The sequence below is a fragment of the Alosa alosa genome, chromosome 3 (assembly GCF_017589495.1).
Source record: "Alosa alosa isolate M-15738 ecotype Scorff River chromosome 3, AALO_Geno_1.1, whole genome shotgun sequence".
Lineage (NCBI taxonomy): Eukaryota > Metazoa > Chordata > Actinopteri > Clupeiformes > Clupeidae > Alosa > Alosa alosa.
This window is the reverse complement of record NC_063191.1, coordinates 24097140-24124240: the sequence shown is the minus strand read 5'-3', so window position 1 is coordinate 24124240 and position 27101 is coordinate 24097140. Positions and strand designations below refer to the sequence as shown.

The window sequence follows — 27101 nt, the reverse complement described above, 5'->3', positions numbered from 1 at the left end:
TTTATCCTCACAGTTAGACTTACCTACTTTCTGTCATTGAGTATTGGGCAATCTAAACTGGTCCTAAGCCACACAAAGAAAACAGGATGTGTGTCTCAGAGAGCACTCCAATCACAGATTCTATGGTCAGGATGATTTTCTAAAGGAAGCAAGTAAATATTTTATTATTGGAATAATGTATGCCACACCTTAGAAACAGGTGTAGTGGATAATACAGTGTGATTTTTGAATGTAAAAAGTTGCAACTGGTGAATAAACTCTTTTGAGAGGTGGATAAACTCTAATAAGAGGTGGACAACTGTGTTTAAAAAATTCTGAAATTTCAGAGTTGGATAAACTTGCATTTAGCCTCCACTACAGCCCCTGCTTGGAAATAATAGTTTTCTAACTGATTTGATACATACAGACAGGCAAATAAATAGGTAGATAAATAGATAGATAAGATAAATAGAGATAGATAGATAGATAGATAGATTTACTTGATTTATATGATTAATTAATTGATTGATTGATTGATTGATTGATTATTCATTCATTTAATCGTTTGCTCTATAACTGAACACAGTGACACTCTCCCTAGATGAGCATGAGCGTTAGCTCTCCCTCTCAAAACCGCAAGATGGTGCTATGAAATTATTTTTCCTCGCGGAGGAAGCTCTTGCAGTTGCAATGCCAATTACAATGGCTGGAGGCACTGCGCGTCCTTTTATTGTTTGAGTAACAAGCTAAGTGTGGATCTGCCGCTCGTTTCAATGTAATCCTGTTTCCACAGACAGTCGTCCGACATGGCGACCAAGAGGAAGGTCCTCTCCGCTGCCAGAAGCATCTGAATTGGCCAAGACAGAAAGGCTGATCAACTTGCTGTTGAGTATTTTATTCTTTTATCCCTGGAACATTTACGCGTGGATCTAGCTGAATTTCTGGCAGGGTAAGTCTTTACATGTCGTCCCTTTTCCTGAATGGAAAACGGTAGTGCACAACTTCTGTCTCTGAGAGAGATAAGCTTTAAAGCCGAGAACAACCTGGGGGTATTGGTGACATTGTTGGTCTTGGTTTAAGCGGTTTAATTGTTATAACGTTTTATTAGCCTATGCCACTACGCGACCATCGACAGTGAAAGCAGCGTTGGGGAGGGAATAGTGATTTTTCTATGCAGGTTTCCAATCTCAGTTTGAATGAGCAACCACAGAATGTTCAGGCCTAAAGAAGAATATATCTATGATAATTCCATCATAGCATAACATGGGTGTACATAAGAATTTACAATGTGTTTGAACACCGCAAAAGCAAGTTAAACACACATGCCCTGCATTCGTCGGGAGGGATGCAGGGGAACCGGTAGGGCATCGTGCGCTGCAAGCTTTATGGCACATCATATATGATGCTAACCTAAATGAAAAGAAGACTCTCGAGAAGGAGAATTAAAATTAGGCTAATTGTGGTTTTTGCTCATCCTATCACATGAAGAATAACCTTTGTGCTCATGATACCTTGAAGGATTAGTCCGCTAACCTACATGAAGGCGTTGAATAGCCTTTAAGACATGGTTTAGGACAAGGTTTAGGACATGGTTTCTAGTCAGGTACCAGTCCACTGAATGGCTTTTTTTGCATTTCAGTTACAAGAGCTTTTGTGACTAGTTTATTTGTAGTGATTGAGTTGGTCGTTGGCGTTTCGTCCAGCTGTAATGCTATCTCCTAAGCTTTAATTTCGTTGAGGCAATGGCAAACATGACGGATGCTTGCAGATGTGTGGAACCGGCTGAGTTAGTAAATCCTACTGAATGATGTTGGTGTCTTGGTGACGTCTGATCTCTCGCCTGTCAAAGACTTCCCCTCCCCCTCTCCAAGCCATATAGCATGCAACAGTGTAATATGACAGTTTGCCTTATGGCTTTGAAAAACCCATCCTGGAAGATAACATATTGCTTTGGTGTTTTTGTTTGCGATTTTTAGACTCTTTTTAGAACCACTCCCTCATATTATACCATCAGTGCCCTATATGAGGATATATATATATATATATCTTTGAAGACATCATCATTTATATGTAGGCTATATGGCAGTTTCAGTAATCAGTTTCAACCAGGCTAGTTGAACAATGCAGCTGTGCAGCTTCAATAAGTTGTTAATTATTTAACAGACAGTTGCCTGAACAGAGGGCTCCCTGTTCCAATCCGAACTTATGGACCTGTCTACTCCCTCTTGCACGCTTATGGGGAATGTGGCTGCAAACAAGTTCAAAGACAATGAAATGGACAGACCATTTCCACTTTCTTGTTGACAAAGTTAATGTCGAGCAGGGCAGAGAAGCTTGCCTCTGCCTTTCCAGTCTCTCTTTTCTTTGAAATATTTGCATTCAACAATTGCATGTGTATATAGTAATGAACACTAGACCCATGTTTTTCATGGGCCATATGGCCACATGGGAGGAAGGCTTGGCAGGGTTGTTGACCGATGAGCTTGAGGCCAGGCAAGGGTCAATTTCCTACAGGAAGCTTTGATATCTGCCTAATCTTTGATCACAGATTAGTTTGAATGTCTTTGAGGATCATTGTGTAGAGTCCTTGTTAAAATGAAGGGAATTGTGTTTGAGAGAGTGGTATTACATTCATGTAATATCCTAACATTCATATCCTCCTCAGATAAGGTGTGTGCACATGCGTATGTAGCCTCTGTGACTGCTGTGGACAGCTGCAGTTGATTATGAATGCTTTGCTTCCACCATATAGTCATTGCAGTACTAGAATGTCAGGTTGTCTTGTGGCTGGTAATTAAGATGTGCTGAATATTCATTCAGAGTAATGATGTACAGTTTTCACTTGCAATTGAGTCTCCTCAGACCATAGGGACCCAAGAACAGAGCCACTGTTTAACCAGAGGCACATGACAAGCTTTTGGAACATACCCTTTTTAATGGACCTTAGGGACAGTAGGAACCTTCTCCCTCTGTGAAATTAACTTTTAGAAGTTCTAAAGTTTATTTTTACCTGCAACTCTCAGCCTTCAGCCTCATGAGAATTTATCATTTTGCCAACACCACTCTCTGTTGTGCCATATATTGCTGAAGTGTTCCGCTCAAATTGTTGTAACATTAAACTGTGCACAGTAACATCACTTCATGAATTGTAGATAGCTACATTATTTTCATTTACCTTCTCCAGAAAACACCTGAAATGTAATGATTTCATTTTCATTTAAAATTGAACTGTAAGACCCTGGGTATTTGTTTGTTACCCTTAAGGGTCTGGTCAAGCTACAGTAATTGTGAAGTTTCCACAGCTCATTTCCAAACATGCTGCCCCCACATTGAAATGGCCTATTTCATTCAGGTCTTCAGGTTACATCACTCCAATGGAATGTGTGATAAACAGAGTGGAACTCTTCAGACCCTCTGGGAGGCCTGGAGGAATGGAGTTGGGGGTGGGAAGGATTGCCCAACCTCAATAATCCTGCTGCTCGTCAACACATTCATCAACTATGATTTAGTTGTTGTTTTCAGTCCACGATCTACAACTCATACATGTGGGCTTCTCTCACATGTATCTGCTATTGACTAAATGACTTTCATTTTGCTTGTGGAGACTCTGATAAAATATCAGTGGAAGGACCATATTGCAGTCCAGTGGTGTGGTTCTGGTGGTAGCCCTCACTGTCAGCTGGGTGTGTTTGAACTCTGCAGCACTTGCTGAAGGGCAACGTGCCCATTCACTGCTGTTGTAATGGCTACTGTGCAGTTGTGCTCTGTTCTTCACACTTCTCTGGTATTTCAGGCTTTTACCTTTCTTTGCCAAAACAGTAACTGATTATTTGATTGTGGTGTAACTCATTTTCTGGCCACAATATGTCACAAAGGTGATGTAGTTTGCTGGTGCTGAAATTCCGCTTTTTAGACTGGCCTCATTTGTGCATCGGAGAGAGCTAATAGATTTTTTCCCCGCAGTCATAACAAACTCAGTCAGGAGAGAGCTATTTCTATGTTCATAATGGAACTTCATTGTATATGTCTTCAAAGAGCCATTTCTATCTTTAAATATGCAGTTAGTCATATGATTTCACTGTCTTAATGTTTCATCATTTTCTTACATTGCCTCCAGTGAAAATGAATAGCTCTCCTAATTCCTTCATTTAATTCCTGAAAACTGTTGTTGGCCAAACGGCCTCTCCCTTCTCGGCACTATCTTCATCAAGTCATCATATTAGAAAGCCTCCGTGGAAAGAGCCCAAGAGATGGAGGCCAATGTAAGATGTGTCGTCCTCTCTGTGTGCAGGACTGAAGGACTTATTGAGGACACGCCATGGTGGAGCCAGAGCTTCGAGTCTCTGCAGGCCAGCGGCTGGGAGCGCCGGAGACGATGGCCATCAGCACGCTGGATCCAGGCCACAAACCGCCCGTCATGCCCCCGGGCCGACACATCACCATCAGAGTCCGCATGCTGGACGAAACCGAGGAGCTCTTCGAAATCTCGGTGAGTGCCGCTCTGGGTTTCAGCTTTCCTCTCACGTGCTGTGGTGCAAGTTCATGTGTCCCAGATACACTTGGTTTGGAGCTCTGCTGTTTAAAGCTTATTTCATGTATTGGTTTCTGTGTGTGAGGGCCTTGACATGAAAGGGCTATTGAAATGGAATATGTGGTTCATGTTAGTGCTTAGGCATTGAATTAGTAAGAAATAGGTTTAGGTGTTTCGGTACCCGTCATTTGATTTTGAATACCACATACCATAATACTTATTTAATTGTGCAATATAACAAACTAACAATTATCTGTATGACCTTGTATGAGGGGGGTACAATACTACCACAGCATAATGCTCTGGCAGTTGCTCATGGTGTGAAAATGGATCACATTAACCATGCAGTTTTGTTCTGTGCTATAAATACCTTGGGAGCTGTGAAAATATAGTCAAATGTGTTTTGAAGGGTTGTCTTCTCTTTGAATACTCAAATGTCATTTCATGCATCAAGGCACAAACTCTATATTCAGGCGATCAGAATTTGTTGTATGTGTCTTGTGTATGGCTTTGGACTTGTGGGCTATTTCCTAAACTCATGAAGAAATATGTGTGCTTTGAGAAACATCACCTCCTCTCACCTGGCAAGCTCACAAAGTACATCCAGTGAGACAGGAAATCTATTTGATGCCTGAAAATCATAGAAGCAGATGGCATTGATGATGCAGAGGGGGATAGTCTTGTTATTATGGTGGACATTCTTTAGTGTAGTCAATGAACTAGCCTGCATATTACTGGAAGTCTTTGTCTGTGTTATTTAACTAAGGAAAAGTAAGTTGAGCAGCTGTAGCAGCAACTTAAAGAAGCATCTTAAAAACATATAGTTATGGTATTGGTGGCTTTATTCACGCTGGTAGTTATTTCTTATTACAACCTTGTTAATGACATGCTAACAAACAAGATTTGAAGGAGCGCAATGTTGAGAAACTGTGCAGGAAATAGCCATATGTATTTTTCATTTCCTCATATCATCACACCTTCTTTTTGCATGTGTACTGTATATTGCACTGGTGGCCGGTAAGACAAAAAAATTCCAAATAAGTAGTAAAAAGTAATTAATTGTAATCAATTTAAGGAAATTGTGTTTTTGCTGTAGTAGTTTTTGAAAAAATCTGACATTCTTGCTGATTCTGTGCCAAACCTGACTCAGTCTCTCTGAGGTGGGTGGAGAGGAAGTGCAGAACTATGGTATGTTATTTTCCTGGTGGTTGGTTACTTATCATTTCTCCCCCACCACAGGCCCTTGCTCTCACAAAGAATTAGATTTAGGGATAGAAAAGGAGAGCGCCAGGTATGAAAAAAACAATCAATGTTTAGATGAGGGGAGCATTGGAGTGGAGAAGAGGAACTCAAATAAATAAGAAATACTTTAGCGAGTAATTGTGTGGGTATTGAAAAAGGGTTTGTCCCAAGTTTTATTTGGCGTGTGTCCAATTGCACATGGCCTAACCTTTTCCCACAGTTCACAGTACGACTTCCTGTGTAGACCCCTATTACTACACCCCTATTACTACAGTGGGTCACGAGAGTGCTGTTGTGTTTAAATGAGCGTGACAGACAACTGTCACGAGAAGGACAGTCAGGAAGAAACTGAGAGAATTAGCTGATTCTCTTCATAACCTGCTTTACTTTAGACTAACCCCAACCACTGGGTCAATTTTACCTTCACCTTACACCTGAACACACACCATATGTTCACACATTCTAGGTAGCAGCATACTCAAATTCAGGTCATGATTTGAGACGGTGTTGTTATTGTTGTTGTTGATGTATGTGTTGTTGTTCTGTTTGTTGTTTCTGTGCCAGATGCCCTCTAAACTTAGATATATGCTGATATACATCTAAAATTCAATATCCTATATATTTAAAAGCACATAATGGCTAAACAGTGTGACGCTCAGTGACTGACCTGCGTTTCTTAAAGCTAATGGGAATGGTGGAGCTGGCAATCTTCTGAGGACTTTTTCAGTGAGAAAGATGTAATTTTATCCCTCAAGGCTGTGATCTGAGGTCATGAACTGAAGCTTAATTAGCCTAAGGCAGCACTAAAGGACAGCCCTCTCCTAATGTGGTGATGTCTGTCTCTGTCTTTATCTTGCCAAATCTAGCCAGTGAAGCTAGCAAACAACACTCCCCATAGAACGCAACCCCATTAAATAGCCTAGAATGTAGCATTGTGTTGTGATGAAGACATTTTTCCTCTCTGCATAAGGGAATGTACTATAAGAGGGTCTGCCAGCCACACAGTAACCCATGTACCAAGCCGTTTTACAAATGCTAATACAAGAGGATGCCTTGTGTACAGGGGCTTTACTGAGTACATGTTGGATATTTTCAGATACAATGTAGACATGGAGGTTTCGTGAAGTGCTTAGTCTGCCCTAGATTTTGACCTTGGATTTGCAATAGAGGATGTTTTTTTCTGCCACGTCTGCAAACTGGATGTAAACCAGACAGATTGCTCAGGAGAGAGGAGCAAAAAGCCTGCAGATACAAACCAATTTGGAATGCTCAGTTTACTCCAGATTCAATCTTTTCAGTTGCCCACCCTGCCCCCTCTCCTCCGTGATCATTTGTTGCATGATGGGTTGGTTCTGGTGGCCATAAAATTGTTTCATCTTTAGAGGAGGTCACCATATTGAGGAGGATTCCCCACAACCCTCCTGTGTGGAAATATACAGTGTTTGTAAAACAGAAAGAATCTCTGCAGTGCTGATATTATTTGCATGATAGTATGAAGACCATATATGGAAGATCCTCTCTAGATGATGTATTTTACAGGGCTGGAAGAGACGTGCTCAAAAGACACCCAGAATGACTTGCTATTGGAATGTTTTTGAACTGATTTTGGTTGCAAAAGAGGTCACAGTGATAAGCTGTGCTTAGTCATGTGGCATTTGTTTTTGTGTAAATAAAATGTGTTTGTTTCTCTTGCTGGCAGTCCTGGTTCATTGAGTCCTAGCTCATGTGAGTTATGAGAGCATCCATCCAGCCGTTTCGTTATCTACCACAGCCGAAAAAGCTGTTGTCTGGCCTGTCGTAGGCTAGACTCATCTGTGACATTTGTGATTTTAATAGCTATCTAGCCTCTCACATACGCCTGGAAGCAGCATCCTAATGGGGTTGAGACTAATGGGAATGTGGAAGAGGCAGCCATGATTGATGGAAAATATTCTGTTCTCCCCTCCAAGCTGGGTGGCAGGAGTGTGACTGGATAGGGTGCTGGGTAGGGTAAAGGGTGAGTGAGGAGCATAGCACAACAGTTATGTCTCTCTGGGACCCAACAGCTTGAACAGGTTTCTATTCTGTGGCAGTGCACGGTTTGGCTCTGGTGGTGGGCAAAGGCTTCCCAGCATGACAAAGTGAGATTTGATGTCTCTCTCTGGAGGGCCATACCTTGACAAAAGCCTGAGGAAGTTGATTATTGATGGAGGGATAATTCCTTTGTCTAAACAGACTTCCACTAAAGGTGATGAAGTGTTGTTTCCCAGCTGACAGGAGAATTTGATACTTTCATGCATAAATGAATCTATTGATATTCACTTAAGATACGGAAGCCCTCAGTACAGCACCATAGAGATGTTCATGTCTGCGTACACCACCTGGGGTGCTGCTATTTTGATTACAGCCCTGGGAACATGGGAGCGATTATGATGCTATGTGTTGGAGTTTGGTTGACTGTCAGCTGGAGAGCCCAATTTTAGAGTGAAGGGGGAAGGGAGTCTCCTGGGACTGGGATGGGGGATGAACATGGTCCATATTTGTCACAAGGAAAGAACTATCCCTGGGAAACCATGCAGATATGAGATTAAGTGAAATTGAGCATAGCACTATGGGGCATCAACCTTCCTGTTTTTGTTTGTTTGCCTGTGTCTTTCTGACTGGCGGTTGGGTGCTTTTCCTTTGTCAGATGATGGACAAAAATATGCATCATCCAAATATCTTAGCATATGTTGATGCTCTGTATAGTAATTTACAGAAGATTTCATTTGAAACAACAACAATGTCACATAAGCACATTGATGAATGAGTCTTGCCCTTGAGGGCTTGCTGACAACCCCTCCCCTCAGCCTCCAAATGCATCACAGCCTCACACCAGGTTAGATTACAATCCATTGAGCACATTTATGATACTCCACTAGTTCCTCTTGTATTCCTTTGCTATGAAAACATGTTAAATAATAGAACAGTCGATGGTTCTTTCTCAGACTTCATGAATCATCTGTTTAACCATCTTTTATGTGTTGCCTGGTTCAGCTTGTTACACATCTCTCTGATCATAAACAACGTTCTACTATTTCGAGTCAATCTTATATCCCAAGATGCATGATCATGTTCGGTACTCATCGCTTTTGTTTTTGACACCGTTTATGCTAAACCTCTGGAGTATTATGCAGAAATGTTATTCATGAATGCTCTGGTGTGACCAGACAGAAAGGAAGTGTAGATGCTGTTTGCCGATAATCCCATGAAAAGCTTCACATTGTCTGGCTCTAGATTAAAATCACTCTAGCAGTGCCTTAATGAAGCTCCCCCATCCCCCCATCATGTGTTGGAGGGATCTCTCCACGTTGCTCACATTTTCTGTTAATTAGCTTCTGCCCCCTGGGTTTACATGTAACCTAATAAGTCTTTAGTGATATTTAACGCGTTACCCTCCCCATCTTCTGCTGCGGTTTGTCTTAACATAGGGTGCTGAGGCCATGCATGAGTCCTGCTAGGCCTCTTTGGCTGAGAGGGTCAGAGGCTAATGCTCTCAGAGACATGTGCGTTCCAGAGAAGCAACTACACAAGGCCGCTCAGTTTACCCAACAGGACACTACTGTTCACCCGGCAAATGGTTTGTTCCAGCTGAGCCACTGTTTTGCTTGTGTGTCGTCCTTGCGCTCTATTCTCAACCGTGAGAAAGGAACCCATGGGTCAGAGCAAGGACAGAAATGCATTCTAACAGGGCAAGAAGTACACAGAGATTGTTGTAACAATACTAATGGCATTTAATTACATTGTTATTATAAGGTGATAATTAACTGTATTTGCTGAATGGAGATAATTGCCGGATAACACGTGATCCTTATGTTAGCCTGGTATGGTCATGCCCGAACATGTCGATTATTGTGTCCCTTGCCCTATTCTCTAATACGCTCTCAAACCACTTGAGAGCTTCATTACCCCATTCACATGCTTCAAGAGGAAAAACAAAAACACATACAGAATGGCCTAGAAAGCCGGTCATGGCAAACCTCCCAGTCACTTTAGGGCAAACATGGCAGTGCAGTGATCGGCTCGCCGATTCTCAGCACAGCCCATAATTACTCATGTGAGGTGCAAAGTAATTACAACGCTGGCCAACTCGGCCATGAGGCCCTGCTCTCTGATGAATGCTAACGAGGACCCAGCTCCCCTGGGTGAGCATGGTCACCATGAGCTGGAACCCCTTGGTCCCACCACTTGGCTATTGACCATCAAGGAAGTTATTTTGAAGGACTGCTATGAAAATCCAGCTGCCAAATGTCTATTCTGCAGAGACAGACTGCTTCACCATCAGACACAGTGACACAGTGTCTGCCCCTCCCTACCCGCTCCGAAAATGGAGAATGAGTGGGGTATGCAGGAAACCATTTTAGACATGCTCCGATTCACGCTGTAGATTGAAATGCATTAGTCTCAAGACATTAGTTCACATGACACGCAATGCTTATTCAGTTGGTACTCGCTGCATCAAATATGGACGGCGCTGAGAACATTTCTCATGGTACACCCAGTCACTGCAGTCTGGGCTGGCCTCTGGCCTCTCCTCTGCTAATAACATTATAAGGATTACAGTTGTGCTGCAAGTTTAGAAGAGTGTATCTTCCTCAGATAATATGGTGGTCATGCGGATTCACAGTTTATGTTACAGTATACAGTAGAACAGCTGCTGTTTAGGCCGCATACTGTATATTCAGTGCTGTCTCATTTAATCTTCATTCTATGCACTAAAATCTATATATTTTTTTACTTCTGACAGTAATATTCCGATGAATATCTTGTCTCAATAAAAACATTCTTAGTCAATGTGAATAAACATAAAGCTAGTGTGTGGCTTAAATATTCTTTTTTTATTTCACTGTGTTGATCTGTTATAGTTAGCAGTTGTTTGGGAAGGATCCACTGAGCTACAGGCAGTCTCCTTCTTAATTTGAAGCACTATTATGTCATATAGTTTGTAGTTTTTATTGTTGTAGTTGTGAGTACTATTCACATCTTGGTGTGTACTGAAAAGCTTGACTTAAATGCAGTTGAACATTTGGAGGGAGAGACTGTCAGGTCATTGTACACTTTTGACCTGCAGTTTAAGAGTGTTGGTAAGAGAGTGTTTTGATCTGACTGGCAGATTCAGGTTGTAGTGGTTGATTTGTTTAGCGTGTTTCTCAGTCCTGTCCTTGTAGCTCCTGTCTAGAACACAGCAGTGCTCAGACTCCATGCTAGTGCTACATATAAAGGTACAGTGATTTGATGCCTTCCTAACGGCTGCTTCAACACCAGGTTAATGTATTTTTTTAGTACCATTTCAGTGAATGTGTGTGTGTTTGTGCAGCAGTGTACAGTATGTGTGTGTACAGTGGTGCGTGTTTGTGTGTGTGATAGAGGTATTGATGGAAACAAAGGGGCCAACACGATATTCTCTCACCCAATGGGATTTCTTGTGAAAAAGAACATCTTTGATGTGCTGTCATGGTATCTTTGTTGTGAGGGGCCTGTGAGCCTCTAGGCAGCATCCTGGGGAAGCTCGCTTTCACTCCCATTACACTGAGTGGATTATACTAAACCTTAAATTCACATTTACATTTTACTTACCCCTCCCCACCCCTCTGCAGTCAGTCAGTCTTTTCTAAGGATCCGTTCGTAGTTTTTGTGATTCATGATTTCTTCTTTTGTGGCTTGATTAGCCCCCCCCCCCCTCATCCTGCCCTCATTAAGCTCTGATTATTTGCTGCTTGCTTTGTGAGCGGTGCCCCGTTGGCACACAGGTTGTTCTTTATTTTTGCACGCTTGCATGCACCTCCTCGCTCCGTATGTATGCACTGGCAGAGTGCCATGCCAATGAGCAGCTCTGGCGGCCTCGTGTCTGTCTCAAGGTTGCCATGGTAATTCTTTGGGCTGTGTCTCGGGCTGTGTGGCGGAGTCAGTAAGCTGGCAGAGTAGACTCCAGTTCTCTCCTTTATGTGTTGGGGTTTTTCCTCTGAGCTGCTTTCTCCTGTACATTTCTTACACAGCAGGTGCTGGTGCTTGATGGTGCACACATACTCACTAATGCGCATTTATGGCACGATCCCCTTTTTTGTTACTCTCAGATCATTTCTCCTTGATGTTAACCCCCCCCTGCTGTCTGCCTCATTTGACCTATTTCTGCTGTGTGTGTGTGTGTGTGTGTGTGTGTGTGTGTGTGTGTGCAGACTGAGGCGAAACTCTGCATTTCACTCATGAGCGCCAGAATGCCAACAGCTGCTTGGTCTTCCCTCAAATGCCAAGTGGATCCCTACATCACTCATCTCCCCTCGGTGCTTCAGTCATCTGTACTGTTCTCCTCTGTTCTCCATGCAGGGCCTCTCTGTTCTCCTCTGTTCTCCTCTGTACTCCACGCAGGGCCTCTCTGTTCTGTTCTCCTCTGTTCTGTACTCTGTTCTCCAAGCAGGGACTCTCTGTTCTCCACTGTACTCCACGCAGGGCCTCTCTGTTCTGTTCTCTGTTCTTCTCTGTTCTCCACGCAGGGCCTCTCTGTTCTGTTCTCTGTTCTCCTCTGTTCTCCACGCAGGGCCTTTCTGTTCTCCTTTGTTCTCCACGCAGGGCCTCTCTGTTCTGTTCTTCTCTGTACTCCACGCAGGGCCTCTCTGTTCTGTTCTCCTCTGTTCTGTACTCTGTTCTCCAAGCAGGGACTCTCTGTTCTCCACTGTACTCCACGCAGGGCCTCTCTGTTCTGTTCTCTGTTCTTCTCTCTGTTCTCCACGCAGGGCCTCTCTGTTCTGTTCTCTGTTCTCCTCTGTTCTCCACGCAGGGCCTTTCTGTTCTCCTTTGTTCTCCACGCAGGGCCTCTCTGTTCTGTTCTTCTCTGTTCTCCACGCAGGGCCTCTCTGTTCTGTTCTCTGTTCTCCTCTGTTCTCCACGCAGAGCCTCTCTGTTCTGTTCTCTGTTCTCTCCTCTGTTCTCCGAGCGGGGCCTGTCTGTCTAATATGGCCACCCCACCCACAGTCTGCCCTAACGGCGTCTCTCACATACCAGGAAGTGCCATCATATCAGTTCTGTGATGGCTCATATCCCCATAGTTATCCTCAGAGTGCGCCTCTAGCTGATGCTGGTAATCTGTTCATGATAACCCCACTGAGCTGTGTTCAATATCAAACCTTTATTATGTTGATGTTATATTGATGGGTGTGGAGTTCTCATCTGATGCCTTGAAGAACATAGTGTCCCATTTGTTCTCCCGTGTGTTCTAGGATGTTAATCTTTTGGTAGTGATGAATTATGAGAGGAGTAGCACATGTCAGAAATAACAAATTAAAGATTCTAGGGAGGATTTCATACTGGAAAATCGTGCCCTTTATTGAAATGATGATTCATATTCAACCTGGATATTCTATGTCAGATCAAGGCCAAGGTAACTTATCATGGAAATTGAGTTGTGCGTCACTAGAATACAGTACAACATAAAGCCTTCACTTCACGGTTTACAGTTGTCACCCAACCGAATCACACAGTCCTCTGCAGACCTGATGTACAGTATAAGGCCACGGTCAATTAATCAGGTGAAAGCTCACTTGTTCCACATACGCCCCTGTTTTTCATTTTCTCTTACTTTTCTTGTGCAATGGCCAGTGCAGGATGGAGATTGCACTATAGATGAATACAAAGATGAATGGTTCCTATGGAAACCAGAGTGGTCCTCCTCCATGCAGGGCTCAGTGCAGTGAAAGCAAAGCCTTGGACTGAATAAATGTAAACGCAGGAAGGCTGTCTAGAGGCGATGCTGCTCCTGAAACACCAAATTAGATCCTAAGAACATGAACTTGACTTCAAAATAGGGGTGTGTGGACCAACACCACCATGATTTCACTTGTCTTCATAATCACAATGCTTACACTAACTGTTTAACTGATGAAACACGAGTGCCATATAGATTTTCAGCATCCTTGGCATGATTAGTATGTTATAACCACTGCCATGCAGCAATCACATTCTTCCCTACTGGGAGACCACATGGCTGCATGCACTTACAGTACTTTGATAGATTATGAATTCCTCATTGATATTCATATGGTGAGGACACATCATGGCAGAGTAGAGTTGCACCATGAAATCAGACACTGTCTCACTATATTCTCACTATATTTCCCATCACTATTTATCATGGGGTGTTTTCAAGCCTAGATTAGCCAGCCTCACACAGGACATCCACAGACTAATCCATCTCTAAGAAATATGAAATCCCCTATTGACGATCTATTCACTCTAGTCTTCTAACTGTCATATCATGTGATTGTTGGACCCTTGACCTCTTCTGCTGATTTCACTGTTCACACAGGTAGCTATCTTGTCATACTGATAAAATCTGTACTGACACTTTTATCCATACTGACACCAATGCTTGCATATTCCTTGTGAAAGTCCTTCTTCAGATGTAATTCAGTTACAATCAAGAGGTTTCAAGGTTGGAGTTTAACTTGATATCAACAGGCCCAGCTGTGTGTTGTGTGTGTGTGTGTGTGTGTGTGTGTGTGTGTGTGTGTGTGTGTGTGTGTGTGTGTGTGTGTGTGGTGTCAGTGCAGCAGCAGATGCATTGACGTGATGGCTGCGCTCTTCCAATCAAACAGAGATGCGTTGCGTAAGCCACTCGGGAGGAACTAATCACATCAAACCCATGGAGGGACGGTGAAAGAGATTTAATTTGGCCTGAGGTGAAAACTGTACCGCCAGGTTTCCACTTATGGCTTTTCCTCCCTTCCAGTTCCTCTCACCACAGAAGAAGATTCATGCTGCGGAAATTCTGAATTCTGAACTCAATAAAATGATGTTGCTTTTGTTAATTTACTCAGATGCGCTTATATAACTTGTAATTTGATGAGGAATGGTGAGGACACTGGCAGGACACTCAGTGCCATCTTTTGATCTGATCTGGTGGTCTTTGTTGGCCTTTATGATCTTATTACACATATTTCACCTCATGACCCTGCCACTTTTTTATTGCTATTTAAGTTATCTGCTTGAATTATGACTTTCCTTCCTTTTCTTTTTAAGTTAATCTGCATATTGTCATGTCATTGTCTTGTTGAGAAAAACTTTTTAGCCATTTCAAGTTTTTGTAAGTATCTTTCTCACTTAGAGGGGACTTCTCTCTTGCAAGGGGTGAATGTCTGAATGAGCTATGGCAGGCTTCTTATTAAACATCAGTGGGTGTCAGTCTGACAGGAGTGGTCAGGATTGGTTGAGGGGCTAAAGAAGGGCTTGTAAGCAGCAGGGAGATCTTAAGGGGCTCTGGGCAGGCAGACACTCTCTCTCTCTCTCTTCTCTCACTGACATCAATGGGCTATTTGTGCAGTGGCCGAGACGAAATGTCACCAGTTGCTATGCTTTGCTAAGAGCTGCTCTCTGGGTCCTCCCTGATTGTTTTGAGCTACTCAGTCGTAGGGAAATGGTGTGCCTCTGATTCCAGGCTGGTCTGAGATCTGTGGCTTTATGTTGTCTCTTTGGATCAACTCGGCAATGCATCACAATCACCTGTGCATCCAGAGGAAAGGCCATGTGTTTTACTTGATACTTCAGAGACCATTTGTTAATTTCAAAGTGGTTATTTCTAAAAATAAATCATTAAGGACTTTTTTTTCACACTTTGTCTGTGAAGGTGATTCTAGGTAAAAGTGGAACAATTACACCATACAGAATTTTGTTTTATCTTCACTCTATTACAAACCACTTAGTGTGAACACAAGACATTCCACTGGGTCATAAACATTCTCACCGTAATATTAAGGGATTAAAAATTAACCCCCCTTTTTAATGGTTGCCATAGTTACAGCGGTGGGTTCCTCTTCAGGGTGCAGAATTTGTATTCAGTTGTGACAAAGACCTACATTCCTGGGAGGACCCAAGGGCCAACAGCCATGGAAGGCTAGCCAGACTGCACTTTCCTGAGGGCTGGTTGTGTGATAATTGGAGATTGCATTGCAGAAAAAAGATCAAACTATGGCCTGGAGGCAGAACACAATAGCACGCTGCTTATGAAATGAGAAGTATGTTCCTGCCCATATTCTGTCTTACAGCAGAGAGCAGTGGGCATTTTGATGATGTACACCGATGTACACATTTCATTTTCTAAACCATTCATTTATACATTTATTTATAAATGGTTTAGAAGTGATGACTTTTTGGCTGGTAAGATCTCTTACTATAAAGCCATTGCTAGTTTCAGTCAGTTAAATGAAAGGTACACACATACAATATTGCTAGTCCAGCTAGCCATTGCATTTCCTTACTGGAAGTCAATATTGTTTTTAGAGAGACACACCATGCAAAAGATAATTGTGTTTTTCTTTCTGCAGTTTTGGCTGTAGAGTCCGCAGTTACTGTTCACAGGGATCTGATGGGGGCTTTCAGTTACTGGTAATGTGTTTGGCCAGTGTGCCTGCTGTTTGGCTAGTGACTGTAGTTGAAGCATTGTGTGATTGCTCCTGTAGGGACTACCGGTAAGCAGACCAACTACGCTGAGCGTGTCTTGCCTACAGCTGTAACCTACAAGCACGGCTGGAGCTGCAAACTACAGGAAATGATTTTGTCACTCTTAACCTTAATCCATCTTAAAAGGAAAGCACAATGACCTCTGCCTCAGCCTCAGTACTTGATGCCAATAACTATTTCAAGGGTAAACCTGAGGTTACCAAGAATAAAAATAAACCATGTTTATTTAGTTAATTATATTAGTTATTTATTCATTGAAATTATTTAATATTTATCTGATAGAGTATGGTTTCCCATACTGGGATTTCAAATGCACTTTTTAGGTTTGCATTTAAGCATTGCAAAGACCACCAATAATAATTGAAGTGTATTTGTTGTTTCCTAAAACAGTCCTTTCAATGTGAAATCATGAACCATTAAACTCTGTTATTTAATTACCACAGTCCTAATCTCTTTCAAGATGGCCTTACAAATTATCTCAATCTATTTGATTTGTTTTGATCAGTCATGCTTTATTGGTCCTGTGTCAGTCTCAGCTGCAGAGAACTCAAAAGTAGTGTTGCCTGAGCACTCGTCCTACCCAATATGGAGAACCATTCCCCATGCGGGAGAGTAGAATGCCGGTAGATTTGTAACACGGAGGGTTAAGTCGTTTACGTTAATCTGAAGAAGGCAAATTGATTGGTCTCACTAGGAGAGGAGCATCTGTGGCTGTCATCGTTTATTACCCGGGGGGATTAGAGCTGAGCCAGTGGACCACACGGAGCAGCAGGCCCCCACCAGCCTGCTCGATTGCCTCGCGCTGCCATCCTGTGCCACCACTGGGCTGCCGTGCCAGCCTGCATGGCATCACCCGCAGCTCTGCTCAGTGCCAGGTAGCAGTGCAGGGCTGTGGATGTGTCTGTGAGAGGGAAAACACTGTGTTGGAGTGTGTTTTGTGGTGCTTAGCATCATGGCGACAGCATTCCCGCCCTGATGTGTCTCCCAGCCACACATTCTGTGTGCTGATGGCATGTCTGGAGTCCCCAGGCATGTTGGTGGTAGGTTCCCTGAGTGTGATATCATTAGCATGGTGTCAGCCGCGGTAGATCTGGATGCTGAGTCTGGATACACTGTTTTGTCTCTGTGCCATTTATATTGCATCAATATAAATTTACAAACAACAGCATAGGCAGACCGAAACCATATTAAAATGAATATATTGATGTTTAAATTAATCTGGATATTTCAAATGAAAATGGTGTGTAGAACATAAAAAGAAATAGGATATTCAGAATGATTAATAGATGTAAGGAATAATAATCAGCCTAACTGTGGGAAATATCTGAACAAGTGGCCAACCTCTAATGTTAGACTTTTAGGAGAACTGGCTCAGAGCTCACAGTCAGATCATATGAAAGAAACTATTTCCTTTTAAACTGCTTATTACTAGGCTGTTTCTGATGCATCCCTTATATTTCTGCTTACTCACTTGGGCCAGAGAGGGGACAGTATGTAGTTTTGACTATTACCCACTTGTTTTTCTTCAACATTTCAAGGCTACAGAGAGGTATGCGTTGTGTCTAATGCTGCTTTAAAAAGAAATATTGTGGTTCAGTTGAGTTCCTTAGTGTATACTCATGCCTACGCTCTCAGGCCCACCTGTGGAGATCCCTCTGAAATGAGACCTCCACCTGCAACTCAATACTTCCCACTCCTACAGCTGAAGTGCTGGATGTTAACCTGCTGGTGCACCCTCCCCCTCCCCAACCCAAAGCCCCATCTCTGTCTGTTTACACCAGGCTAAAGCTGTGGTCACAGAGGTTTGGGGAGTCACGGCACATGTGGTTGATGTTGCTAGGCCTCTAGTGCTATCTCCTTATCTTCTGATCCTTTCTGTCCCTCACACCCCCCCCCCTCTCTCTCTCTCTCTCACACACACACACCCCTTCCACTCTTTCTCTCTCTCCAACTCTGCAGTGGCCTGAATGCCACATTAGTGCTTCAGTCTGTTTTTGATTAACAAATGGGGCCATCCCTCACATGTGTTTATCACATCACTCTTGGTCACAGATTGGCATGTTGGCCGACTGTTTCACACCACGTTTGGCTCTGCTATGCCGATCTGACAAAGACACCGCCTTCTTAGTGGGTTTGGCTGTTCTGACCTAATCATGTGAGATCATTCAGAAATGACTGTTAACCCATGCTAGTCCCCCAGAATGGGAGAAAAATAGGAGAATATGCGTTGTATGCAAACAAGCTTAGCCTATAACATGGCACGACATCATCACACATAATGTGACTGAAAAATAAGACATCAACAGATAGAATTTTAATCTTTTCTCTGCGTAAGATAAGATAAGAAAGTTAGGGTACAGGTTTTGTAGTGTGGAAGGAATATTTGTTGAAGGGCTGGAAATGTAGTAGTAGTTTCAGTATCATGTGATTTTCTCTGACCCAGTTTAAAGCTGCTCAGCATATTAAATCACTCCACAGCAGATCACACCACAAGTGGAGACGCTTGCTTTCCTCTGAGTTTAGGGCCCTGGTAAATATTAACATTAGTTTCATCATCGTGCATATAGTCAGGACAGGAGCTCGGACTGGCTCAATATGTTATGACTCACTGTGCACTCTGATTCAGTACTACACCCTGAGGTGGCTGCTGTTGCAGTCTGTTTGCGCTTGTAATCTTTCGAGTCATCTGTGGAGTGATTTACTGTATTTCACAGAAGGTCAGATTTCTTTCACCACCTCTTGCCCTTAGACGGTAGACTTGTTGCAGAATGTTACACACAGCAGTGTGGCCAGACAGAAAATAAGTTCAAAGCAGGTGTGATCCTGATAAGGCTCGTCGACGTTGTGATGATGTCCTTGTCCTTGTGTGTCTTATCTTTGGTGTTGGGTGAATCTGTGTGTGTAAAAAAAACAAACTTTGGTGTTATTTTAGGTGTAGGCTGAAATATCTGTGAAATTCATGAAACTCAGTTGGTCTTTGTCACATTTCATTTGAATTTTCTCTCTGTTCATATAGCTTAGTGCTTGTTTACGGCCAAGGAATAAAAATGATGACTGCCACTGATGCAAAGCACTCTTATCAGAGTGACAGTAATCCTTGGCTTCCAGAATGGCTACAGACAGCAGTTTCAGTAAAACAGCATGGTGCCAGAGTCTAATGGATGGTTAAATCAGATTGAGAGAGGTAAGGCAAGTTGAAAGCTTTTGGCTCTCAAGTATTTTAGGTCTTACCTTGTTTTTGTGGTAAAAAGAATGAATTTAAAACCCTATCCCTGAAGTCTTAAATGGTTATGTTGAAGTGGCAGTCATGGTTTTTTGTTTCTGGTTGTTAATGTGAACAATGGTTAATGCTTTGTTTTCTTTAAAGTGCTGAGGTTTCCTGCACGAAACGGCTGCATTTTTACTGCTCCAACAGACAATTTTAGTTTATTTTCAGATTTGAACGCATTTTCATCTCAATCCTCCACCCATTTATACGATCCTCAATAAATAAATGGCTTAAATGACTACTGAGCATGGACTGAGTTATATGTGTTAGTTAAACACAGTCTTTGTAGGCTGTTTGAGTCTGTGACTATCAGGGACTTGCCTAACACTGCAGTGTTTACCGCTGGGCAGAGTGATAGTCACAACAGGACACTTCATTAAGCTTTATGCAAAATCAATATGCTCCGTCGCCTGGGCCCAGAGCACACTGAAACCGCCTACTGCAAGCGGGGAGGACGCTAGGAGAGCTGTGGCTTATCTCAGCACAGCACCTTCACCCCGCCACCATGTGTGAGGACGGCCTTCCCGCGGCTAGCCTCTCAAGCCCTGGAGGGTGAGGTGGTGTGACAGTAATGAGTTTGACAGCTGTGGCGACCAAGCGGCGTTTCTGCTGTGCCTCTTTTTTCATGTGTTTGGACTGTGTCTGTCTCTGTGTCTGTCTGTCTGTGAGTATCTGCATCTCTGGTATGGTAAAGACAGACTGCTTGCAGCTTACTCCCATATTTCTTTTCTTTGTTTATCATAATTTTATGCAACAGTGCCATTTAATTTGTTGTGCCCTCACACAATAGACGGTCTTTTTGCGTTTGCTTCGGTGGCTATGAGTACCCAGCCATGTTGTTCATGGCACTGCATGGTGAATAGGAGTGGGGTTGAACTAGATGATGGGATTATCACCAGGGCATCCTCCTGTCTCTGCTGCTATTGTCAGGCTCTAGCTGCAGAGGAGTCACCCTGGGCACATGGGCCTGACCTGAATCTCAATGAAGTTCAGCCTGAGAACTCCGCTTCTCAAGCAGGGCTTAAGTTCTGCAGAGGTGCTAATAGACCTGTGTTGTGATGGCATGTCTCATATGTCCCTTTCTAGAAAATTGTTTTTGATATGTTATGTTTATTATGTACTTTGCATTGATTGACTGATATCACCACTTGGTAGTACAAGTGAATTATTAGCTCTTCAGCTAATATACTATTTACATACTGTAGTCATTAGTGTATATTGCTATGGTTACAGTTCACCATCATGCCCTAACACTATGGAAGAATATTAGACTCAAAAGTTTTGTAAGTGTGTATCACGTTTTGAAACTGTAGAAATTATTTGTAACTGTAAAAATTATCTGTACAAGTAATTGTCAATATCACAAATATGCCCTACAGTTACAAATCTATTCTACGGGTACGTATCGGTTTTACAGCTACAAATCATCTTACAGTTAAAAATATTTTACAATTACAAATATATTCTTCAATTACACATCAATATTCTACGCACAAAAAGCTGCTCTACAGTTACAAATCTTTTCTACAGGTGTACAGACTTTTGCACCACATTTGGGATGAGAAGTGTCTCATATGTATTGTGTGTGTGTGTGTAACAGGATTTGTAACTGTTATTTGTTTTTAAAATTATTTGTGATTTAACAAAAAAATAACACGAACAATTTTAAGTATTACTCATATGTCGTTCACTTACAAATATATTCCACAGGTATGAAATATTCCACAGTTGCTGTCTTTCAATTACAAAACTATTCTGCCATTACAAATCTGCCTCACGCATTTTTCTACAAATACAAAATCATTTTGAGACTGTTCTCGCTGTTGTTGCTGTCTTTCAATTACAAAACTATTCTGCCATTATTTTGCTACAAGTATTTTCTACAAATCAAATTTTTGAGACTGTTCTGGCGCTTCCTGTTGAATAGCCAATGGCGATCCTCAGGTTTGGCTAGCCAACCATGAATCTCAGTTCACTAACCAATCACAGAGCAGGAGCAGCGCCGTCGTCGTGGCTAGTTGTGTGGGTGCAACCAAACTTGGAGTCTACGCTTGGAGCACGCTAGCAGAGAATGTCTAATTAAGGAACGGGCTCCGATGCTAGTTTCTTATATTCCTTGAGGTACATTGATAGTTAATACAGCCAGTGTACCTGATACACGGGCAAGTCGTTAACAAAATGTTTCCTCTCTCTCGGGCAGTTATCTTTTCGGCTGTTCCTAGGTAGTTAAGTTATCAATTTATTTACATTTCAAATACAGTCATCGTTTTACATTTCTGATGGTTTGTTAACTTTGATAATTTGCCAACTGTACCTGTGCAGATAAGCTACTACAAATACAATCATGCTTTTCCAGAATGCCCTCTTTCTACATAGTGTTTCAGTGTGCATGTAAATATGCATCGTTGTTTTTGTCTATTCATGTAGCCTAAGCCAGTGTTTCTCAAAGTGTGGTTCATGAGCTGGCATGCTAAAATATAATAGGCCTATAGATGATTTGTTTGCGATGTTGAACAACTTTTATGTAAATCCAAACAGTTCTGTAACACTGCCTATGTAAGCTACGCCAGTTTAAATCATGAATCCTGACAATAAGCAAGGTAATAAGCAATGAGTAGGCCTACTATTTTTTTTGTTTAGCTAGGTGGTCTGTGAGGTTTTTTTATTTATTGGTTAAGTGGTCCTTGTTCTGAGACACTGATGTAATATCTCTTATCAAGGGCCTTCAAGATCACTCCACTGGATCACTGGACCATTATTTACATCAGCATGGAGAACATGTAGCCTACCACTGAATAGAAAATACATCTCCTTCCCTCCTATATTTGTTCTTTAAAATGTGTTTCTTAGGTCTATTGTATTCTAGTCTTTGAACACCATTATTGTAGACTTCTCCCCTGTCCTGTCTGATAAATTTAAAATTGCATTTTTAAATATTATTCCCTAATGCTGGGATATGTGAACTTTAATAAATAATTTTATTCATTAGGCTTACGTTTTTATCCAAAGCAACTTACCAGAGCCAGTTTCTCAGAGCAAGTTGGGGATAGGTGCCTTGTGGCAGCTGAGAAACAAAATCACAACTTTTCTGGCTACTGCATATGGTGCACACATTGTAGTTAAATATACAACTAGGAAAAATAGCAATCGTCATACAGTTTCTCATTGCATAGTTTATTCATTGAACAACTGGAACTCTGGTCACCGTCTGAAACACTGAAATTGTTGACTATACTGCATTGAACTTGCAGAAAACAACACTAGATCAAGCCAAAACCATAATTGCTTTATTTCAGCGCTGCATTCATAGCTTCTTTGAAGGTGTCATACATTCTTGTCCCTAGGGGGAGTTTCAAAGTACAGTCGGCATTGCCCCTGCCAACAGACCATCCCGTCCAGAAGACCACCAGGTCTTTCAAAGTCTCTAAAGAAACTGTAAGAATTAAAAAACAATATCAGAAAATACTTTTAGTAGTAGTTCGTTTGTTATACAATGCTAGCCTGGTTAGCGCTTCTGACTTGTAACCGGAGGGTTGCCGGTTTGAGTCCCGACTAGTAGGCACGGCTGAAGTGCCCTTGACCAGGCACCTAACCCCTCACTGTTCCCCGAGCGCCGCTGTTGTTGCAGGCAGCTCACTGTGCCTGGATTAGTGTGTGCTTCACCTCACTGTGTGCCGAGTGTGTTTCACTAATTCACGGATTGGGATACATGCATAGACCAAATTTCCCTCAAGGGATCAAAAGAGTATATATACTTATACTATATACTTATAATACCACAAGAAAATAATATTTGTGATTTACTGAACAAAGTTATAACATTTCATACATCTGTGATTCCTGGGAGCTAACAAATGTGGAGGGCACTGTAAGCTATATTACTGAATAGAGTGTATGGCAAATGTAGTCATCACAATCACAAAAGATACAAAAGAAAAAATACTTTCACATATTTTTCAGTCTGCGATTGGTTCAAGTACAGATCTCTCATCAAATCCAAATCACTCTGATCAGCCAGGTTTCAAAATCTGGGGGGATTTTGTCAAAATCTTACAGGGTCTGAGGTACCACTTTGTCTGAGGTAGGCACGGCATTGTCTGAGGTAGGCTGTGAACCATTTCATCTTCGTCAACCTCCGCCTCATCTGGTCAAACCACTCTTTTCAAAATCATCTGCAACAAAAACAGTGTGCCCTGTTTGGAATACTATTGTGCACTGTACCATAGTCATGATGTACTTTATTCTGTCAGTTGTTTTCCTCCATTTACAAATTTACCTTTGCAAAAAGAATGTGAGAGGATGTGTCATGCTTGCCATGTTTAAATTGGCATGCTTGAACATTAATACCTTAGGATCCATCAGAGATGAGACACCTTGTGGGAACAGAACTCTAGCCAGTTCTGGCCGTTCTGTTATCATTGGGAGCACCCCAGTATCCTGTAGCCCTCTTTTAAGGCCTGCTTTTCCCCGTCTGCCTATGACCTGTTAAACGCATCATAACAACAATATTTTAACCTTATGAAGAACACCTACCCTCCTTCCCCCAACATTCTAAATCCCATATTGCTATAAAGCATAGTTATGTTATACACCATTTGGAAGCTTGGACACTTGGGAATCCATACATCATAACCTTTTTCATGTCATCTGTATAGTGCTTTTGATTTTACTCATTTTGAGTAGGCCTAAACTGTTTGCCAAAGGCCATCATCTCTGGCCCCAGGTTGATAAAAACAAAAGCGAGCCTAGTCTACTGTATGACTTCAACGAGGTGATCTTCAGTTTCGTTCTGCTTACAGTATCTCACTGCCACTGCAACGCCTTTGAATGCACTCCACTGCCCTGTTTACAAATGCTACAGTGGACTTAAACTGCCACCTTGTGGCGATAAGTTGTAATACATTTCACACAGCTGCATGAATCACAGAAAACGCCTTGAAGAAGTGGCCACTTCTGAATGGGACCCACTGTATGTGGTAACAGTCAATATTTTTTTTTTCAAATGTGCTTCATAAACATACAATCCTGCACTGTGAAAACAAAAACATCTTAATTATACATCTCCCTTCACCCAAATACAATAATGAAGGTGAAAGGAAGTTATTAAGCCTTAATGGTGCTTCCTAAAGGGGGTATTGTCAAACCTGCTACTAAAATTACAGCATGAAGAAAGTCAAGGACACGCATGCCAGCTTCTACTCATCCCAGTATTAGATGACTGGTCTTAAATGAAAATGTATTGGCTGTGTTATTTCTTTTTTGTGGGATGTCCAATTTATATGTAGAAATGCACATTTGCAAAGGTGACTTAGTACGTTGTCGTAAAAAGAGGCTCTCCTTTTTGATTTTGCACTGCCAATGTGTCTCTTGTGAGAAAAAATAGTGAGGATTACTGGTGTAGGTCCATGATTTATTTTATAATTAATTAATGATTATAAGCATGAGGCTCTGCCGTCTCCTCTTTTGTTTTAAATATATATAAATCAACACTTAATACTATTTTTACAGTACAAAACAACTGTATTCTGGTATCTAATAGTTTGTGAGGGGAAACATATGTAAAAACTGTCAGTGAAGTTTATTTTAGCAGGACAGCAGGACTCAATGGCACCTTCTGAAAGTATTCTGAAAACAGGGGTAATGTTTGTACTTATTTTGCACAAAAAACAAACAGACTTTGCTTACCTCTTCTGGAAATGACATGTGAGTACTCAGTGAACTAGGCTCAACTCACTGGTACAGAGGAACTCTAAATAGTCCAGGTCCAGAGGCTGCCTTTGAAGAGCCTGTTCCAGTCTGGTTTTCAGCCTCTCTAATAACCTGCCAGTGTAGAGAGTAACTATAAATTTATCATAGATAATGATCTATCACTGACAGGAACCAACAAAAACGTTTGAAAATAAACTGACTTTTTAAGATAGAATAGTAATGATTTCTCTTTAACTTTTACAAAATATAAAACATACACATCCGAGGATGTTGTTTTAAGTAGGAATACTGCCGTCAACAAGTTCAAAAGGTATGCTTTTTGAAACTCACATCGGGCGGCGACCTATTTTCATAGACAGTAAAATATATTTTATGACCCACCTGTGCTTCAGAAGGAGGCAGCAACTGGGGATCCATAAGAAACTGCAGAAGAAACTGAAGAAATAGATACATAGACAGATTAATATGATTGTCTACCAATGCCCAGCACTGTATTTCTGTATTATTTATTTTGTACCTTATGATCAGTCATGAAGAACCATCAGAAAATGCCAACATAGCCTAGCTGATGTTGACACCAGTTGGTATGTTTTGACACACATATCAATGGATACTTATTATTAACTTATAACTAACTCCAGAGCAATCTGTTGAGCATCAAACCTACTATGGTTTTTCTGCAGTAAAGAGTTTCTGTTGCCTACTATAAGAGTTTGTCAAGTCCAAAGTAGCACCTCACAATCTGGAGGTAGACCTGGCATACAAGGCCTAATGGTTAGCACACCTCTTGATAGTAATGCTAGCCGCCTGCCTCTTTTTGCTGAGCCTACCTTATGACCGACTGACAAACTCCCTTAAAACTTTGACCGCATTTGTTACAAACTTGAAACAAAATGTCTTCAAAAGTATGTTGAGTGTTGTTATTTATTTCCATCCACACACTACATTTCCGTTAGCACTTGTATGCTGCTTAAACTGACAGACTGATTGAGTGGGATTTGGCTAACTAGAGGTAGCTTGCTATATATAATAGTTATTTGTCTGTTGCCCACATTAGTTGCCATTGATTGATCTCACCTCGTTGCCCCGTATATCAGGTACACTGGCTGTATTAACAAGGAATAGTGGAGATGGAACATGTCTGTGTGGTGTAGGTTACCAACATACATCTCTCCATGGCTCTGTGGCTAGCCAAACCTGAGGATCGCCATTGGCTATTCAACAGGAAGCGCCAGAACAGTCTCAAAATGATTTGTATACTTGTAGAAAATACTTGTGCGAGCAGCAGAAATTTGTAATGGCAGAATAGTTTCGTAATTGAAAGACAGCAACTGTGGAATATTTCATACCTGTGGAATATATTTGTAAGTGAACCACATATGAGTAATACTTAAAATTGTTCGTGTTATTTTTTTGTTAAATCACAAATTATTTTTACAGTTACAAATCCTGTTACACACACACACAATACATATGAGACACTTTTCATCCCAAATGTGGTGCAAAAGTCTGTACACCTGTAGAAAAGATTTGTAACTGTAGAGCAGCTTTTTGTGCGTAGAATATTGATGTGTAATTGTAGAATATATTTGTAATTGTAAAATATTTTTAACTGTAGGATGATTTGTAGCTGTAAAACCGATCCGTACCCCTAGAATAGATTTGTAAGTGTAGCGCATATTTGTGATATTGACAATTACTTGTACAGATCATTTTTACAGTTACAAATAATTTCTACAGTTTCAAAACGTGATACACACGTACAAAACTTTTGAGTCTAATATTCTTCCATATAACACCTGCCTTTCAGTAAAAATCTCAGTAATACATAATGGTACAAATGTTCATCTGGGCTGATATTGAGAAATGGTCCTGGTTGTAATCACATTTATATTTGTTCTTTTT

At 41.6% G+C, this 27101-nt stretch overlaps 1 protein-coding gene and 1 long non-coding RNA gene across 7 annotated transcripts in view; one reads left to right on the top strand and one right to left on the bottom strand.

The window, feature by feature from the left end:
- Positions 1–677: 677 nt before the first annotated feature.
- LOC125291569 (FERM, ARHGEF and pleckstrin domain-containing protein 1) overlaps positions 678–27101 on the top strand; it is a 54133-nt gene continuing 27709 nt past the window's right edge. The window contains exons 1-2 of one of the 5 annotated variants that reach the window (XM_048238379.1): positions 678–928; positions 4271–4468. In XM_048238379.1, the coding sequence (XP_048094336.1) occupies positions 4298–4468 (171 nt within the window). In that variant the 5' untranslated portion in view covers positions 678–928; positions 4271–4297. The remainder of the gene's footprint in view (positions 929–4270; positions 4469–27101) is intronic. The other 4 variants (XM_048238378.1, XM_048238376.1, XM_048238377.1 and 1 more) reach the window with 4 other exon arrangements.
- On the bottom strand, positions 24897–26303 carry LOC125291571. 2 transcript variants are annotated; one of them, XR_007193023.1, is made up of 3 exons: positions 26274–26303; positions 25578–25619; positions 24897–25307 (listed from the first exon to the last, which is right to left on the bottom strand). It is a non-coding gene; the product is annotated as an uncharacterized LOC125291571 (long non-coding RNA). The 2 variants fall into 2 exon arrangements; XR_007193022.1 differs by lacking the exon at positions 26274–26303 and adding an exon at positions 25714–25788.